Source organism: Malus sylvestris, chromosome 14 (genome assembly GCF_916048215.2).
Source record: "Malus sylvestris chromosome 14, drMalSylv7.2, whole genome shotgun sequence".
In the NCBI taxonomy this organism is placed as follows: Eukaryota; Viridiplantae; Streptophyta; class Magnoliopsida; order Rosales; family Rosaceae; genus Malus; species Malus sylvestris.
The window spans coordinates 15599992-15620841 of NC_062273.1; the positions used below are offsets into that span (position 1 = coordinate 15599992).

At 38.9% G+C, this 20850-nt stretch overlaps 1 protein-coding gene across 1 annotated transcript; it reads left to right on the top strand.

The window, feature by feature from the left end:
- The first annotated feature begins 16703 nt into the window (after nt 1–16703).
- LOC126599048 (protein SRG1-like) lies at nt 16704–17389 on the top strand. The gene is made up of 2 exons (XM_050265416.1): nt 16704–17072; nt 17201–17389. Exons 1-2 carry the CDS (start codon nt 16704–16706, stop codon nt 17387–17389), a joined length of 558 nt encoding a protein of 185 aa, XP_050121373.1.
- Nucleotides 17390–20850: the final 3461 nt, after the last annotated feature.

Sequence of the window (20850 nt, forward strand, 5' to 3'; positions counted from 1 at the left end):
AGATATGAAACTCTCTGGAAGGCAATGTTGCATAATTTCGGAATTAATTCAAGGGCTTTTAGCAGTTTGAATGAGTAGAATTGGTTTGAGGAAATTTTCATATTTAGCTTTATGTTGTTAACAACAATTCATGCCTACTCAAGAAAAGAAACCAAAAAACTATTTAATTAACAAGTTCATTACACTAACACCTATTAAGGTTTATCGAATTTTCATAAAATCTCCTCACATTTGAGACATTACACAAATACTCCCTCGCATTTTAATTCACTTTCACATAACCCCTTTAGTCAAAATTTTGCTAATAAATTGACAATTTTACCCTAATAACTATTACTTATATAATAAAGAAATATATTAGAAAAAGAAAATATTAAAAATAAATTAATTAAAAACTTCCCCTCTCTTCTTTCTTTTACTTATTTGCACCACCACCATTCTCCCCATGTCTACCTGCTGCCCAGATCCTTCAACTCCTCCACCAAACATAAGTCATATATTTATCAAAAAAGAAAGACAACAATTGATCATTCCACTACGGCAAGAAGAATTATTATCAGTCACTATGGAAAACTCTGCACTGCTGTTGGCACCGAGAGTTCCGGCGGCGCCATGGCCATGAAAAGCAGCCCATGTATTCTATGGTTTGTATGATTTGGAACAACATTCCGAGATGGGTATAAGGATTCAATTGGGTATGGTCGGGAGGGGTTATTTGAAAGTGAAGTAAAACGTGAGAGAGTGTTTCTGTAATGTCTCAAACATGAAGGAGATTTGTAAAAACACAATAAACTTCAAGGAGTGTTGGTGGTGTAATTAACCCTTTAATTAACCTCCTTGTCAGCTAAGGATGCAACTTGTATTGGGCCAATCTGAACCTCTCATATCCAACCTGACTTTAAACCAGAACAAGCGGGTGTTTTTTTAGTTATAATATGCCTGAACCCAACCCAATTTCAACCTGTTTATTGATTGGGTTGAGTTAGGTTGACCATTTGCCCATCCATTCCCAACCCAGTCCGACTAACCAAACACAATTTAACCAGATTGTAACTCATATCAATTAATGCTCATACTACACCCAAGTGAGCCAAATCTAAAAACCAACGCCCTTTCTAATATATTTTTTTTAATAAATTACCCTTTATAATTACTTAAGCTTTTAGGGAATAAGAGGCTTTAATTGGATTTGGATCCCATCTAGATTCAAATTGTGGAGATCTTCACATCTTAGTCATTTATCGTACATCGTGCGTTCAAAAAACATTTGACTTTTTTTATTTAAAATTAAACACAAATAGTACCTGACAAAAACGGACCGCACGATGTAAGATGAACGACTAGGATGTGAGGATCCCTAGGATTCCCACGAAGAGGATCAGGAGAGGATCCTCATCTGCTTTGATTAGTCAGCTCATATTCTTAGTCTCTAAATCCTAAAGTTTATAGTAGATTGATTTATGAAATTAAAGTTAGCTAGCTTTGATTCTACTTGACTTAATTTTTTTTGGAAATTCTTGGAAACTAAGTTGTTACAAGATTAAACTTGAAAAAGTTGGCAACACGAACCTAACCCAATTAAACCCGAGCCCAAATGAACCCAAATGAAATCCGACCTGAACCCAAGCCCGAATTGTAAAAGATAGGTTAGGATTGGGTTGACCTTCCAACCCGCCCGAGTTGCACCCATGTCCGCCTCGTTCAAATCTCTCATATAAACGGCTAAAAATCTTGAAAATATTTAATTAACCTCTTTGTTAGCCTCTTCAAATCTCTCCCATCCTATGTCAGAAATTTGTTTAAACCACAATTATAATCTTATTTTTTTTCCTTACACAATTATAATCTTTGAATCCAAGTCTTTCCAACAGGGCCGTCTTTGATATTTCAGAGGCCCTGTCCAACAACATCTGCACTCTTACCAATAGGAACCTTTATAACTGCTTCAGCTAGAACTATGGTGACTGGTCTGCATCCTCAAGTATTGCCTAATATGCTCTAGAGCCTCCCCTCCCAGCTATGTGATAGGTTTTTTCCCAATGAATTAGTCAGGTTAACAATGGAAACGGTAATCGTTACTTACTACACAAAACTCTCTCGAGTTCTCTTTTTATCTCTACTACTTTTCAGACTTAGGCATCAAAGGCCCTCTAGCGAACATCCTCCCAGTTCAGGGTGTTCGTCAATTATCTAACAACCTTTATTCTTTTGTAGGTGAAATTTCGTCAAATCAGCTATGTACGAAATTTGCATCCACATGCCTCATTTTGTGAATCTTCAAATTTCGTAGTACTATGCTTGAATTCTTATGTTTTCGTGCTTATTTGCTAAAATTAGAAATCAAATCGCAATTTATATGAGTCGAACTTTAAATGTTTCAATTACAAATAAAAAAGAATACCTCTAAGCTATAGTGCTAAATTTCAATGTCGAATGACCAAATTATTACCAACATATTCGGTTTAGTTTATGATTTAGACCTAAAATCGAACCAAACCGAGTTTTGGGACCAGACCTCTAAGATTTCAGTTTTCTGCCTTCCAGTTGAAGCTTTTCTTTTGGTGGCGCTGCAAACTCACTACAGAAGCCTGGTGTCAACATCAGGAAGTTGGTGAGAGACCCTACAAAAACTAATTGAGCCGATGACTTCCTTTTATGGATTCTTTACAGTTTACACTGACACGAAAGAAGAAGCTTCTTCTGGCCTGCAAAGACCTAATAGGAAACCCTAGCCAATATTATTTTGACTGCTTTTGTGACATTCTTCTGCACTTTATTTGACTAATTATACAAGTGGAAATTCATTATGTTTATGCACATATACATATTTCTTCAACAAGAAAAGCATCCCAGCAGGGAAAATATTCACTTCATCAAGCCAACTGATTAAGATGCTCATTACTGCGGTTAAAAATTCACGTTCGAGAGAGATCGAGCTTAATGTAATGGGTACAAACCAAAAGTAACAGATATATACACTTGTCCAAAGCCAACTACAACACTTTCAGCTAAGCTATAGCTTGAAATGGACATCGCTCCTACTCTCAAGTAGTGGGGAGACAAGGAGAATAAAACAATTATTTGCCGTAAACGAGGACTACTACTGACTGGACAATTCATAAGAAAGTTGAGTTAAATAGAGAATTTATGCACATACGTTGTATCAGTAATTATAAGAAAATTGTCTACTGTCTATGTTTTAGTCAAACATTAGTCTAAATAATATCGTTTGTTCAAAAAATAAAAAATAAAATAACATTCACCTCAACTTAACTAGTTATTTCAATCGAGAGATCTTAACTCATATCATTTTATATATCTCAATCACTTAACTTCAATTATCATCTACATAAATTTCTAGGTTAAATAGATTTTTTTATTTATGAAATACTGTAAGATTGGGTCATTGTAACACCACGTGAGACATGAGTATCATTTTTTTTATATGACAAATTTGTTCATTCCTCAAATGAATCTCTAAATGATATTCCTCGTTTCTTTGGATCTTAAATGTTTGTTTTATGTCACGGAAGCCAATTTAATTAGTTTCAAAGCATTAGTTGTAAATCATAAATCAATTAAGCCATGATCATCGAACTTCATGATTTTCACATATAAATAAAGGGGTGTGATATCCACACACCCCATTTTACTTCTCACACACCTTTTTAATTTTTGGCAGTCAGATCGGATGAATTGAAGAAGATCAACGAACATAAATTATCAAGGGGTGTGTGAGAAGTAAAATAGGGTGTGTGGATAGCACACCCCTAAATAAAATGTGGAAATACATTAAACAACCAAGCATACCTTGGTCCATGACAACGAACGTTATGATATCCCAATCAGATTCTATCGGCGGAGGAGGAAATAGGTGTTCTCTCTCTTGCCTCTATTTGCACGTGAAAACACTAATCGTGTTTTTCACCTATCAAGTGCATATTAGATGGGTATATGCAATATATATAAGTGAGGTAGAGAGAGTACCCATTTCCATTTAAGGCACATAATCAATTACCACCCATCATTGTAATTCGGTAGGAAAAATTTCTCATAATTTGACCAATAGGATTATTTACAAAATAATAATATCCGTTAAACCCTACATATCATATGGATCGTGTCATGTGGACCACTTTAGAATATTAAAATATTCGTACATTCTCCCACTTGGTCCATAGTGACACATGTTCCTTTTCAGGTTTAACAAATAAACATTAAGCACGCAGTAAGGTTCGAAATAATCCTTACTATCAATTGATCAACATAAATACTAATCTTAAGCAATTCACTAGTGCGAGTCATGGTGGTTGTACATCAACAAGCGACATAGTCCCTTCCATGTACCACAACACTAGCAATTACCTAAAACAGTCTGTTAGTGAGAAACATATATATAGGTCTGATAATGTCTTTGTCAAAGACATTCCTGTTATCATTCATCCAATCACATATAATGGAAAATAGGAAACACCAGAAACATGTTCAATTAACAAGCTCAGAGTGTCAAGCACAATATTGTCATTCAACATATTCTCATAAACAAAATAAAAATGACAATCATCATGGACTACGACCAAGCCCCATTCTTTCAACATGATCATTAAATGCCTTCGGCCCCAGCCCTTTTGTTAAGGGATCTGCAATCACAAGCATTATGCTTATGTGCTCAATAACGCTCTTTGTTTCTGAACCTCCTCCTTAAGAGTCAAGTATTTTATATCCATGTGTTTAGCACCATTAGAATACTTGTCATTCTTGGAGAAGAAGATAGTGGCAACATTGACCCAGAAAATTCTCAACGGCTTAGCAATGGAATCAATGACACCAAGCCTTGAGATAAAGTTTTGTAACCATAATACATGATTTGTTGCCTCAAATCCATGATATAACAATAGCATATTGCTTTGCACTCTTCTAGGAAATTGCTCCTCCAACTAAGAGAAACAAGTAACCAAGAGTTAATCTTCTGTTATCAATACATCCAGCAAAATCTGAATCTGAATAACCAATGACTTCTAGGTTATTAGATTTTCTGTACGTAAGCATATAGTCTTTCGTTCCTTGCAAATACCGCAACACTTTCATTGCAGCATTCCAGTGATGCATTCCTGGGTTGCTTTGGTATCTGCCTAACATCCCTACTGCAAAAACTGATGTCTGGTCTGGTACAAGTTTGTGCATACATCAGACTTCCTACAACATATGCATAAGGAATACTTTCCATCTGTGCACGCTTGAATTCATTTTGGGGGCATTGCAGAAGGCTAAACTTATCCCCTTTCTGAATTGGAGCAACACTATATGAACATTTTTCCATACCGAATCTCTCTAGAACTCTCTCAATATATGCTCTCTGGGATAGGCCCAACACTCCACGTGATCTATCTCAGAATATTTCAATTCATATCACATAGGCCGCCTCACCCATATCTTTCATTTCAAAGTTCTCCAAGAGAAACTGCTTGGTCTCATGTAATAGACCAAGATCACTACTAGCAAGCAAAATGTCATCAACATACAAAATCAGAAAGATAAACTTGCTCCTACTGACCTTCAGATATGTACATCGATCCGCGATGTTTGCTTTAAAACCAAAGGATACAATGATATTATCAAACTTAAGATACGATTGTCGTGAAGCTTGTTTAAGTCCGTATATTGACTTCTTTAGTTTATAGACCATGTGATCCTTTCCCTTTAATACGAAGCCTTCAAGTTGATCCATGTGGACTTCTTCTTCCAAACTCCCATTCAAGAATGATGTTTTCACATCCATTTGATGTAACTCTAAATCATAATGAGCTATTAATGCCATAATGATTCTAAAAGAGTCTTTCTTTGAAACTGGTGAGAAAGTCTCTTTGTAATCAACGCCTTCTTTCTGAGTAAAACCTTTGACCACCAATTTGGCTTTATATTGTTCTATATTGCCATTAGAGTCGCGTTTGGTCTTAATAACCCACTTACACCCAACTCTCTCACAACCTTTAGGCAATTCAACGAGATCCCAGACTTCATTTTGGTCCATTGATTTTAGCTCATCATTCGTGGCATCAATCCATTTACTAGAACCAATACAGTTAACGACTTGTGAAAACGAAACCGGATCTTTATTTATTCCTACATCAATGTCAGACTCTTGTAGATATACCACATAATCATCCGAAATAGTATGTTTCCGTTTTCTTTAAGATCTCCTTAATGTTAGTTCTTGTGGTTCTTCCACTACACTTTCATTTGTGATAATCTCATTCCGGAGCGGATGGTCATTAATTTGTTGTTCAACATTGTCTAATGGTTCAACATGTGTAGGAACAACAACTTGCTTAGAAATTATAGGTGTAGGAATCTGCACCCTAACTTCATTAATGACCAATTCTTTAGGTTTTTCGCTCCCTCTGGTTTCACCATTTTCAATGAATCTGGCATTGCCGGTTTCAACAATTCTCGTACTATGATTTGGACAGTAAAACCTATATCTTTTGGATTTTTCTAGGTAACCAATAAAGTAACCACTAATCATTCTAAAATCCAACTTCTTTTCATGTAGATTATAAATTCTTATTTTTGCTGGGCAACCCCAAACATGCAAGTTCCTTAAACTAGGTTTCCTTCCTGTCCACAGTTCAAATGGTGTTTTGGGAACTGCCTTACTAGGAACCCGGTTTAATAAATATACAGCAATCCTAAAACAATACATCCACAATGATATAGGCAAAGATGCATTACTTAACATACTCCTAACCATGTCCATAAGAGTACGATTACACCTTTCAGCAACACCATTCTGTTGTGGCGTACCTGGCATAGTGTATTGTGCACATATGCCATGCTTTTCAAGGAGTTTTGCAAATAGACCAAGACATTGTCCTGATTCATCATATTTTCCATAAAATTCACCACCTCTATCCGACCTGACAATCTTCACCTTTTTATCTAATTGTCTATCAACTTCAGTAATGAACACCTAAAGGGCATTCACTACTTCAGACTTTTCTTTCAATAGATAAATGTAGTCGTAACGTGAAAAATCATCTATAAAGATGATAAAATTTTTTTCTCCACCAAAGGATGGAGCATCAAAAGGTCCACACATGTCTGTATGAATTATTTCAAAAAGCTCTGAACTTCTTATGGCTCTTTTCTTGGTGTGTTTGGTTTGTTTGCCCATAATACAATCCACACACACACCGAGATCAGTAAATCTAGGTTCGGAAGAATCTCATTCTTTACTAATCTTTCTAACCTTTCTTTGGATATATGACCTAGTCGTTTATACCACAAGAATGAAGAATTTTCATTATTTAGGCTACGCTTAGTTCCAACATTATGTGCATCGAATTAGAAATATGAGTCGTAGCACCAGAGTCAACCCACCAAGTAGTATAAGGAACTTCAGTTAAATATGATTCGAAACTTACATAAGCCAAAGGCTCACCTTTCTTTTCAAACCATTCTTTGTGTTTCTGGCAATTCCTTTGATAATGCCCAGGCTTCCTACAGAAGCGACATAAATCACTTTTCTGTTCCGTATCATGAGCCTGAGTAGCATTAACAGGTCCATTCACCTTGGGTGATCCTCTTTTCTTGCCCTTTCCAGGCTTTCTTCCAAATTTTTTTTCAGCTCCTTGACTTACTAAATGAACGGAATCTTCTCCTTGCTGTTTAAGCCTTCCCTCCTCTTAAATGAGTTTAGTGGCCAATTCATCAACATTCCACTTTTCCTTAATAATGTTATAGTTGATTTTAAATGGCCCATACTGAGGAGGCAAAGAGTTCAAAATAAATTGAACAAGAAAGGAGTCATCCACATTCATTCCAAGAGTCTTTAGCGTTGCTGTTATATTAGTCATTTCAAGGACATGCTCATGCATGCTTCGCATACCATCAAATTTCTTGGGGGTAAGCTCAGCCATTAATGTACAAGCAAGAGACTTGTCAGCAGTCTTGAAACGAGTCTCAATATTTTTCAAGTATTCCTTAGCAGTTTCAGCTTGAGGAAGGCCAGTCTTTATGTTGCTTGCTATAGTCATTCGCATAAACATCATGCTCAATCTATTCGATCTCTCCCAGGCATTATAGAGAGATTTTTCATCAGTGCTGCTTGCATTCGTAAAAGCATCAGGTTTATCAATTCAGAGTGCTAAATCAAGATCCAGGACACCAAGGTGAAACTGAACTTGCTCACTCCAATCTAAGAAATTTGTTCCATTGAGTGAGGGTATAGACCGAGCAAGCGAATGAAGAGATACAGGCATTGACACTGCAATTCAAAAGTGCTCACAACATTAATGCTTTGAGTAATAAAAAAAACACACGTGTAATAACAATACGTGTATTATCATATTCTCCTTTGGGTAGATACTACAACAATACAAACAATCATCGATGCATAATACCTTATTGATAATTGTACATCTCTAACAAGACAAGTTTCGTTATCTTTGTAAATCTGAACAAATAAAAAATGAAATATACAATTCTCTCCACATTCATATTATCAATCATATGAGCAATTAGTCTACCTTTTGGTGACCCTTAAGAACTTATGACAAATGAAAAACATATTACTCATGTACAAACCTTTAAAACATAATAAGGTTTTGTTCGTTCATATGCATCATCCTACCATGAGTAATTGATTAATCATCATTTAATTTGAATCCATGTGATCTTTCTAGTTTGGCCACTTTGGTGACTAACAAATAATTTCGTAAGATGAATTACAAATTAAATGAATGACGTTTATGATCGTAATGATTAGTCACAGGTATTCAAATTACTTTAACTAATTCCAACTAAAAGAATCGCCTAGATTGCATCATAATTTCTATACCCAAATATGCAATTCGGCAAAAATTGTAATAAAACTAAGATTACAATTTCTTAATCCCAACATGCATAATTGATATGTGCAAATAAAATATAATCATGTCTACCTCAAAACAGCAAACATTGAACCCTAATTAACCACCGATTCTATTAAAGTTCATAATCGTAAATGGAAAATCATGAGAGCTCTCAACTAAGCTCTGATACCAAATGTAAATCATAAATCAATTAAGCCATGATCATCGAACTTCATGATTTTCACATATAAAAAAATACGGAAATACATTAAACAACCAAGCGTACCTTGGTCCATGACGACGAACGCTATGAGATCCCAATCGGATTCTATCGGTGGAGGAGGAAATAGGTGTTCTCTCTCTTGCCTCTATTTGCACGTGAAAACCCTAATCGTGTTTTTCTCCTATCAATTGCATATTAGATGGGTATATGCAATATATATAAGTGAGGGTGAGAGAGGACCCGTTTCCATTTAAAGCCCATAATCAATTATCACCAATCACTGTAATTCGGTAGGAAACATTTATCATAATTTGACCAATAGGATTATTTACAAATAATAATATCCGTTAAACCCTACATATCATATGGACCGTGTCATGTGGACCACTTTAGAATATTAAAATATTCTTACATTAGTTTCATCAAAACATATATATGCGAAGTATATACATATGATTAGTTTTGGGGTCTGAACAATCATACAATAATCATGTCATTTTTTCTTCTTGGTATATTAGATTTCAGTGTATTACCCCTTCTATCTTCAATTTCCTAAGCTACAGAAAAGCCTTGTTTTTTGTTCTTTTCTCTTTTGCTTTCTTTTCAACCAAAAGTTCCATCACCATCACCATTGATATAGGGCTGTTTCTTGTCTACTAATTGGACAATAGTCTATGAATAAAGTGGGTCCACTTAATAAACATGAACCATTCGTGCTCATACTTCGTATTATATGATTTCCTGTTCAATCATTTGCATGAAAATTAACCAGTAAAGTTGTTTGGAACATGGAATTTTCTATGTACCAGCAAGGACTCTTTTCTTGGACCACCAATAGGACAGCTAAACGATCAACAACTTTTTCGATCATCACTCATTTTTTTCTCTACATCTTCTCTTCTACTACATCTACAAGGTTGATTCGTCTCTAATATCCTTCAAACAGTAATGATACGTTTATCGAATCTGTTTACGAAGCTTTATTCATCAGGATGCTTTATTATTCAAAATTCAAATGTGGATCTTTTTTAGTCAAAGCCTATTTTTCTCTATTTGATGGTGTAATTTAAATTTACTTTCTGTTTGATGCATTCGGCTCAGCCGAGCTTGATGGTTGCTACATATCTGTATATATAGTCTCTTTGTGAATGTGATTTTTGACCCTTAAGGAAGTTGTGTTGGCTTTTTGCGATTGAATTATGAATGCAATTTCACTTCAGTAAAAAAGTTATTTTTATATGTATCAAACAGTAAGTTACAATAACATATATGCTAACTGATGATTTGATAACTAAAAAATGGTAATGCTTAGAAGTTGGATTTTCAAACTAGTGCAAAAACTTATCAACCTATTCCTTAATCAGTATAGGAATGTAATGATAGGAAATATTAAGTAGTTTAAAATACAAATTCTTGTCATATTGTGATGGTCAAAAAGGCAGTCTTTGGAATCATTATTGTTGTTTATGATCAATTTTAATAAGAATTCTTTTCTTTACTGCTCTCCCCAACCCTCTCATGTACATTTGATCACAGCAAGAAAATGGTATGGGAGAATGATATATACGCGTGGATGTGAATTGGGTTTATCGTCTACGTTGTTATCAAATCTGATTCCATGGAGTCCATATCTTGCCTGCGGGGAAAGATATCAAATGGCAGATGGGAGGTTTTTTCCAACTTTAGCGAGGTGCAAGAAAATCAGGGAATCGCTCAGATGGGAATCCTTTCATGATTGTCGCTGGTCTTGGGTTCCAAGATCAATCAAAATAGCGGCTGACCTCTTGGTGTCGTGAAGATGTGTGGAAATGTGTGATCTTGGGTTGATTGACCCCCATCTTCACTTGTGCATGTACTTAACACCGATGGATTACCTTGCCCGCCTTAATTTTGTACTGGTTGTGCAAGGGGGGACCCTCAAAGCTTTGATTGCAGCGTTGGGTTTCTTCTATCCCCTTGTACTTCCTTTTTTTTTTTTGGTTGTTAGCCTCATTGGGCTCTCGTTGTAATCTTTGGCATCTCTTGCCCTGGCTATAAATATTTCCAGTTCACCAAAAAAATAAAAAATAAGCAACTAGCTTAGCCTAGCTAGCTCATTGCACAAATGAAAGACTTTGTGAGCAGGAAAAAGCACCCAAATGATAGACCCATATCTCTTCGTTTGCGACTACTCTTATTAGATGCTCCATCCTTTCTTTTTGAGTTTTCATTCACATTTCTGATTATGGGCTGTCATTTTGAACTTGAAAATTAGGATTCTCAGGTGCTTTTCTTGGTAATAAAAAGTTCATCCTTTTCTGTAAAGAAACATTGAAGATGCCAAGCTTTATGAGGGTTACAACTTGGGAAAAATATCATTATTATGACTTGTACATATATATATATATATATATATAGGTATGTATATATTTGTATATATAAATGTATGTATATATTTGTATGTGCCCCTTTATGACCAAGTTAAGCATCCTGATTAAGCATCTATGTATCTGTTGCTAGTTAATTAATTAATTAAAGGATGTCAATGCCATGTAGGCCTGATAATTTCTGACACGACCTGTTAATCCAACATGAAATGACATGAAATTAACAGGTTATTGGGTTGACACGATAAGGAATCAGGTCGTTATTAGGTAATCCAATAAGTACCTAATAAGATAACGAGTTGGTCCAGGTATACATATGAATAACCCAATACACGATAAGCAAAATATTAATTTAAAAGTTTATATCTCTAAAAATACAATAATAATTATATATATATGTTAAATTTGTTGATGAACAAAACCGAAGGTCTTGGAACAACGTAAATCCGACCGTGAATCTGAAAGTAATGTAAATAACACAAGATGTATCGTGGTTCACCCCAAGGTTTGGGCTACGTCCACACTGATTATGTATTTATCTGAAATGTGAGGGAGAGAACCTCTGAATATGAGAGGGGATGTGAGAGGGGTGAGAAGGCTCCAGAAATGGCCTAAGAGTTGGCTTCCCCTAATTGTGAGGGTGAGGGGTCCTTTTATAGAATAAGGACTCCTCACTTATTACATATTTGCCCATTCCTTTATCACATAATTACATTTAAGTCCCTCGAGTATTTGTATGAGATCTAAATACGAGGCTCTAAATATGGTATAACAGTAGTCCCCTAAGTCTTCAGTCAAGAGAGTCTTTTTGGCTGAAGACTTGAAATTCAGTCCATGTATGGGCCAAAGTAACTAGATGTTGTCTTGAACTGATGTTCGATGTGAGGCGGTGCTCAATCTGAAATGATGCTCAATTAGAAGTAGCACATGCTGCGAGGCTGCTCGGCTCGTGGCTTATGTTGCCTTGGTTGGCTCGGCTTGTGGCGTTGAAGGTGAGGGAGTTCCTTTTATAGAATAAGGGCTCGCTCCTCAATACATAAATATGGGTTAGAGTTGATGCTCGCGGCGAGGCGGTTACTCTGTAGGCGGCGATGCTCTCTAATGATGGTGAGGGAGTCCCTTTTATAGAATAAAGGCTCGCTCCTCAATACATAAGTGAAGGGTTATGAGTGATGCTCGCAGCGAGGCGGTTGCTCAATTGGCGGCGTTGCTCTCTAATTAAGGTGAGGGAGTCCCTTTTATAGAATAAGGGCTCGTTCCTCAATACATAAGTGATGGGCTAGGAGTGATGCTCACAGCGAGGCGGTTGCTCAGCTGGCGGCGATGCTCTCTAACGAAGGTGAGGGAGTCCCTTTTATAAAATAAGGGCTCACTCCTCAATACATAAGTGATGGGCTAGGAGTGATGCTCGCAGGGAGGCGGTTGCTCAACTGGCGGCGATGCTTTCTAACGAAGGTGAGGGAGTCCCTTTTATAAAATAAGGGCTCGCTCTTCAATACATAAGTGATGGGCTAAGGCCCCCAAGTATTTTTCATGAGGCCCAATTGAGGCCCAATATATGGTACATAATGTAGTCCTCCAAGTCTTCAGTTAATAGAGTCTGTTGGCTGGAGACTTCAAATTGAATCCATGTATGGGCCGAAGTGGTGGTTGTTCGGAGGTGGTACTTGTATACCTTGCACTGAAGCTTTGTAGGTGAACCTTTGCAAGTTAAGCTTTGAAGCTAAAGCTTTGTAAATGAAGCTTTCAAAGCTGGAGCTCTGTAAATGAAGTTTTTGAAGCTGATTGAAATGAGTGATGCTCATGAGTGTTTGATTGACATGAGTGATGCTCATGAATGTTTGATTGACATGAGTGATGCTCATGGAAGTTGACATGAGTGATGTTCATGAATGTTGACATGAGTGATGCTCATGAATGTTTATGTATGATTGATATGAGTGATGCTCATGAGTGTTTATATATGATTAACACGAGTAATGCTCATGTATAATATGAAGTACTGGGCGTACTTTTGATCACCTGGTTGGTGGCATGAAGGAGAGTACGGGTTGTACATTTCATCACCTGGTTGGTGGCATGAATGGCTAGTTGCCAAATGATATTAGAGTACGGGTTGTACATTTCATCACCTGGGTTGTACATTTCATCATCTGGTTGGTGGCATGAATGGCTAGTTGCCAAATGATATTAGAGTACGGGTTGTACATTTCATCACCTGGGTTGTACATTTCATCACCTGGTTTGTGGCATGAATGGCTAGTTGCCAAATGATATTAGAGTATGGGTTGTACATTTCATCACCTGGTTGGTGGTAATAGCGGCAGGTTACCGAATAATTTTGGAGTACTGGGCGTACTTTTGATCACCTGATTGGTGGTAATAGCAGCAGGGTGCCAAATAATTTTTTGTAGTGCTGGGCCTACTTTTGATCACCTGGTTAGTGATAATAGAGGTCTTGGCTCTTTTGGGCTAACGTGCCTTCGTTCACCACATAGTATTCCAGCCCATTTATTTTGGGCTTTTCCGATTTTTTTTTTATATTTTTATTATTACCCTCTGATAAGGTTTATACAGATGTCTCTGAAATATAAGAAAAATAATTTACATCATTCTGGTGGGGTGTTTATTCCTCACTTTTGCTTTCTCTTTTCTTTTCTACTTTTGTTTATCCCACTCCTGTTCTTTCTCTTTTCTCTTTTGGCAGATGGCAGACAACGCCAAAATGGAATAATAATGGTATTAATGTAAGACAGCTTATTTGTATCTCTACTTTCATCATTGGCAACAGATGGTGATCTCATCTTTTGCTTTTCTTGGTATCTTCATCAGTATCTGCTGAAGATTTGGAGGAGGAAGTCCGGCCTTGATGTGCTTCGCTGGCGAATGAGGCGGAAAGGGTCGGCGGAAAAACTGGCTAGGGGTGGAAGTGGCGCTCTCGCTCCGTGACGGGGACGACTTCTTGAGGTAATGGGCAGGGTAGATTGAGGAGAGAAGTACGACCCCAGGTATCAGTTCCCATAAGAAAATATTTACCAAGCAGGTTGCAGGGAGTTGCAACTGTGTAAGAAATCACCCAAGTAGCAAGCTTACTTACCTGCTGATTTCTTGATCCTGTGTCAAACTTGGACCCACCATTGATGCCTCTGCCATACCTATCATTTCCCTCATCAGGACGACGTTGTCCTTGTGAAGATTGATGAATGTGAACTGAAGAGCTTATAGACTGTGCTGAATAAGGCTTTGATGGAGCAACTGAGCCCGTTGGCCTATCATATTAGGTGACCTTGGTCTCAGGGTTCCAAAAGTAAAGATCCCCAGTTTTACCATCAACGAGTCCTCTTCATGATTTGGGAAGAGTTGGGTCCTCCGGAGCATATCAAGAACCAGCGGTAGTTGCAATGGCAGTTATGGGAAGAGTGCACTACCCTTACGGCGTCGTCTTGGAGAGCAGAATGAACGAAAAAAAACTCTGATGGGATCTGATGACGGAACCCCTTGAATAAAACTGATGTCGCGAGCCATGTCCATAAGCTTTTGTGCTTCTATTTCTTCCTCTTCGTGCTCTGCTCCTCCGTCTGCAGAATCGATTACCTTTTTTAACTCCTCGCACTCTAGAAAGTAGAGATATACCCAATTCCTCACACACCAATTCCTCAGTTGATGGGTCAAAAAAAAGATCTTAATCAGGGACCCAACAATTTGGATCCAAAAGACCCAAATGCAAAAAACCAAGATAAGAGTGCCATAGAAGAGCAAAAATCATCGAATCGAAACAGGACGATCCGCCGTGGTTAGTGGATCACCAAACAAATCACCAGGTGGATTGAGTCGTGAACTCGGTTGCGGTTAGTGGATATGCAAATCACCAATTTAAACTTAGCAAGATCGTCCACGCTGGATTCTTGAAACAGCAATGATTCCAGTCACTGCAGTCGCTTTTGACTCAGGCCCAGATGGGAGGGACATGAGGGGTTGATGGTTGAACTCGGAGAGGAGGGAGTCGACCCAGGTGGCAATGTCAGAGGGGTTGCAGAAGATGGCGTCGGAGGCGAGCTGGGGGAGGTCGCTAGGAGAATTGACTATGGCAATTTCGAGGCGCTCGAGTCGTTGAGCGACGTGTCATTAGGCCCTCTCATCCTTAGAAATACAATAATCAGTGTGGACGTAGCCCAAACCTTGGGGTGAACCATGATACATCTTGTGTCATTTACATTTCTTGCAGATTCACGGTCGGATTTACGTTGTACCAAGACCTCCGGTTTTGTGCATCAATATTTGGCACCGTCTGTAGGAAACGATACAAAAAGTTGTGTCGATTCTCTTTCATTTTTTTACCTCCGCCGTGAATTTGCAGAAACCCGACACCCACATTCAGAGACACACCCATTCAATCTACAAAGAAAATGAGAAACTCAGGTGCATCTCTCTTGAATCCGCTGACCAATAACCTCTAAATCCACAAGCAAATCATAGAGACAGACAACACAACCAATTGAGCATTGACCTCCAACTGATCTCAGCCATCCATCAGATATATATTGTCAAGGCGTTGGCTTCGTGGCCTACAGTAGGAGAAGGTGATGGAGCTAGAGAGAAACAAAGGTTCACGGAGAGCAAGGTCTATACTCGAAAGACTTTCAAAAGCCTAAAAAAGAACAACATCGTCCGAGACCACTTCGAAACCGCCGCGAAATTGACAGGTTCTGACGACTCCGAATTTCAAGTCTCCAACAACTAGAGCTTCTAGAATCGATCGTCGAGATCTTACCGATTGAGGAAGCCGTTCTCCAGATTAACTCTCTCTGCTGCCTTTTCAAATCTGAGATCTTTGTCAAGGTGTCGAACACGTACAATACCGAGCTCGAGAGGTCAATCTTGGCGGTCCTGGAGCACGTGACCGTCGACGACCTCCTGGTCTTGTCATTCACCTATGACGGCGATAGACTCTTCGATCTGGAGAGCGTGAGGAGGATTATCTCTGGGTTCATGGAGAATGAGAAAAGCGTCGCGGTCTTCAACGCTGGTGATTTTAGGGAGGTTTTGCTTGGCAGCGATGATCAGAGTTGCAAAGACTGTCGACGCGTATCTTAGTGAGATCGCCACATGTGTTGGGCTCAGTATCTTGAAGTTCAATGGCATCGCCAACCTTATCCCCAAAGGCGCGCGCAAAGTCGACGACGATCTCTATTGTGCTATTGATATACTCGCCCAGTTTGCAAATCTTTAATTTATAGCTCAAAATTACCAAAGCTTGCGACGATGGAGTTATTAGGATCCAAAACTGTCCAGGAAGTGCTCATCCAAATGGAACAGGTGCCAGAGAAATATATCCATAAAGTTGAAGATGGTGGAGTCCAAGTTCCAGATGCTTCTGCTGCCCAGTTGATGGATGTTCCAGTTATTGATCTTGCTGTCCTCGCAGCTTCTTCAATCTCTGTCAATGAACTTGAGAAGCTCAGATCATCTCTTGCCACATGGGGTTGCTTCCAGGTAATAAACCACGGTATGTCGCCGGAATTCCTAGACGAGGTCCGAGAAATTGCAAAGCAATTTTTTGCACTTCCAATGGAAGATAAGAAGAAGTACTTGAGACAAGTTAACGACATTCAAGGATATGGAAACGACATGGTTTTTTTTTCAGAGCAACAAACACTAGAGTGGAGTGATAGACTATACCTTTCGGTGTATCCACAAGACAACCGTAAGCTCAACTTGTGGCTTGAAAACCCGAAATCTTTTAGGCTTTGCCATTGCAGGGCAACAACTGGCATGCCGAAAGCACGAACCAGAACAGATGGTATGGCGTCGGTGCCAACGATGCCTCGCAGTTTTCATATGGTACTGCTGTGTGCATTGAGCACGCCCTCGACTGGGGCTCCGGTAGTGGAGAGATGTCATTCCTAACAAAAAGTACTGTGAGCAGCAGGAGCAATAAAGGCTATTAAAGAAAGCTCATGGGCCTAATGTGGGAGAATATTATGAGCATTGGGTGGGGGACTCGTGGACCATGCAGTAGAGAAAGCAAAAGCAAAGAAAGTAAAAGCAAAAGATAGCCTTACAACAGTGTTCTCTCAACCCATTGTCTGCGAGAGCACATGGGAAAGCAAAAGCAAAGCAGAAAAAACGCAGTGAAAAGATAAGGAAAATGAGGAAAGTGTCTGAAGAAATTTGTGGAGATAGCATGTGCCAATTGCACACCAGTCAAACAATCTAGCCATCATGTCACTAAGAAAGCAAAAGACAAATCAAAAAGCAAGGAATAAACACCCCACCAGAATGATGTGATTTGCTTTTCTTGTTTTTGTATGATGTAATTTATTTTTATCTTTCAAAAACATCTGTATAAAACCGATCAGAAGGTAAAAAAAAAAAACGATAAAGCCCAAAATAAATGGGCTGAAATGTTGTGTGAAGGGCAAAGGCCCATAAGCCCAAAATAGCACCAGCCAAGTCATCAAAAGTACGGCCAGTACTCCACAATTATTCGGCAACCTGCCGCTATCATTACCAACCAGGTGATGAAAAGTACGCCCAATACTCCAAAATTATTCGACAACCAGCCATTATTACCACCAACCAGGTGATGAAATGTACAACCTGTACTCTAATATCATTTGGCAACTAGCCATTCATGCCACCAACCAAGTGATGAAATGTACAACCCATACACTCCTTCATGCCACCAACCAAGTGATCAAAAGTACGCCCAGTACTCCAAATTATACATGAGCATTACTCATGTTATTCATAGATAAACATTCATGAGCATCACTCATGACAATCATACATAAACATTCATGACCATCATTCATATCAACATTCATGAGCATCACTCATGTTAACAATCATGAGCATCACTCATGTCAATCAGCTTCAAAAGCTTCATTTACAGAGCTCTAGCTTCAAAAGTTTCATTTACAGAGCTCTAGCTTCAAAAGTTTCATTTACAAAAGCTCTAGCTTCGAAAGCTTCATTTACAGAGCTCTAGCTTCAAAGCTTCACTTGCAAAGCTTCAGTGCAGGGTATACAAATACCGCCTTCGAACAACCACCACTTCGGCCCATACATGGATTCAATTTGAAGTCTACAGCAAACAGACTCTATTGACCGAAGACTTGGGGGACTAAATTGTGTACCATATATTGGGCCTCAACTGGGCCTTATGAAAAATACTTGGGGGACTCTAGCCCGTATTTATGTATTGAGGAGCGAGCCCTTATTCTATAAAAGGGACTCCCCTACCATCATTAGAGAGCATCGCCGCCTACTAAGCAACCGCCTCGCCGCGAGCATCAACTCTAGCCCATATTTATGTATTAAGGAGCAAACCCTTATTCTATAAAAGGGACTATTTCACCATCATTAGAGAGCATCATCGTCAACTGAGCAACCACCTCGCCATGAGCATCACTCCTAACTTCTTATTCATGTACTGAGAAGCAAGCCCTTATTTTATATAAGGGATTCCCTCACCATCATTAAGAGAGCATCAACTCTAGCCCATCATTCATGTATTGAGTAGTGAGCCCTTATTCAATAAAAGGGACTCCCTCACCTTCAACGCCACAAGCCGAGCCAACCAAGGCAATATAAGTCACGAGCTGAGCAACCTCGCAGCATGTGCTACTTACAGTTGAGCATCATTGCAGATTGAGCACCGCCTCGTATCGAACATTAGTTCAAGACAACATCTAGTTACTTCGGCCCACACATGGACTGAATTTCAAGTCTCTAGCCAAAAGACTCTCTTGACCGAAGACTTGGGGGACTACTGTTTGTACCATACCTAGGGCCTCCGTATTTAGATCTCGTATAAATACTCGGGGGACTTAAATGTAATTATGTAATTATGTAATAAAGGAAGGGGCAAATATGTAATAAGTGAGGAACCCTTATTCTATAAAAGGACTCATCACCCTCACAATTAGGAGAGGCCATTTCTGGAGCCTTCTCACCCCTTTCACACCTCTTCTTATTGTAGAGGTTCTTTCCTTCACCTCTCAGATAAATACATAATCAGTGTGGACGTAGCCCAAACCTTAGGGTGAACCACGATACATCTTGTGTTATTTACATTTCTTGTAGATTCACGGTCGGATTTACATTGTTCCAAGACCTCCAGTTTTGTGCATCAACATACTTCTTGGCGTCATAAACATTTATCAGTGGCTTTTCGACACCTTTCAACAGGTATCCTCCTTTCCAGAATGCGAAAATAAGAGAACTGCAGATGTAGAAAACTGTACCAGTCACCTTCGCTTGGCCTCGAGCGTTTCTAATCTTCAATTTCTCTATCCCGAGAAGAACTGTAAACGACAAAGACGGTCTGATTGAGTCCCTCTTGGAGGGATAATTTTATGAGGATGTCTGATCCGGCGTAGATCAGCTGAACCAGTACCATTACCGAGTAATGAGTGCACCCTTCCATAGGTATCAACGTTTCTTGTGCTATTTTGAAATGTGGATTCGTTTCTTTTGATGATTTTCTCTCTCCATTGGTGGATCTGGGCTTCATAAAACACTAATCTGGGTCAGGGCGTTTGCGACCTCGGTTGGAAGCGCTCCGATGTCATCCTCTCCTTCTTTATAAGTCCGATGGACACGTGCTCGGTTTTATCTGGACCGTTGAGGAGGATAAACTGGTCTCTCTGAAATCACTGGTTGCAAATCGAGTAGGATCTCGGGTTGTGCAGATTCACGGTGGATCTTGTGGTAAGGTCTCATGGTGGTGAGATGAAAAAATGAAAGAGAATCGACATAGCTTTTCTTGTCGATTCCCACAGACAGCGCCAAATGTTGATGCACAAAACCGAAGGTCTTGGAACAACGTAAATCCTACCGTGAATCTGCAAGAAATGTAAATAACACAAGATGTATCGTGGTTCACCCCAAGGTTTGGGCTACATCTACACTGATTATGTATTTATCTAAGAGGTGAGGGAGAGAACCTCTGCAATGAGAAGAGATATGAGAGGGGTGAGAAGGCTCCAGAAATGGCCTCTCCAAATTGTAAGAGTGAAAAGTCCTTTTATAGAATAAGGGCTCCTCACTTATTACATATTTGCCCCTTCCTTTATTACATAATTACATTTAATTCCCCGAGTATTTATACGAGATCTAAATATGGAGGCCCTAGGTATGGTACAAACAAAGTATATTGGCAAGACCAAGCCTGTTCACGAAAACTGGATCAAGGGTTCTGCTCTTATTCTGATTAGCCACAGTGCATGGCTAATCCTCTAGTTTAACAGGACCCTAATATCAGTCAGAAACCTCAAACTGATCAGATCTCTATTTTCTCGAGCTCGCCACTTCAGCTCCACCTCCACCGCTGTCGCCGAGCTGCCCCAATCCGATGCTCCATCTTCGTCATTCACCTTCTTCTCCGAAGGAAAAGAAAACAAGA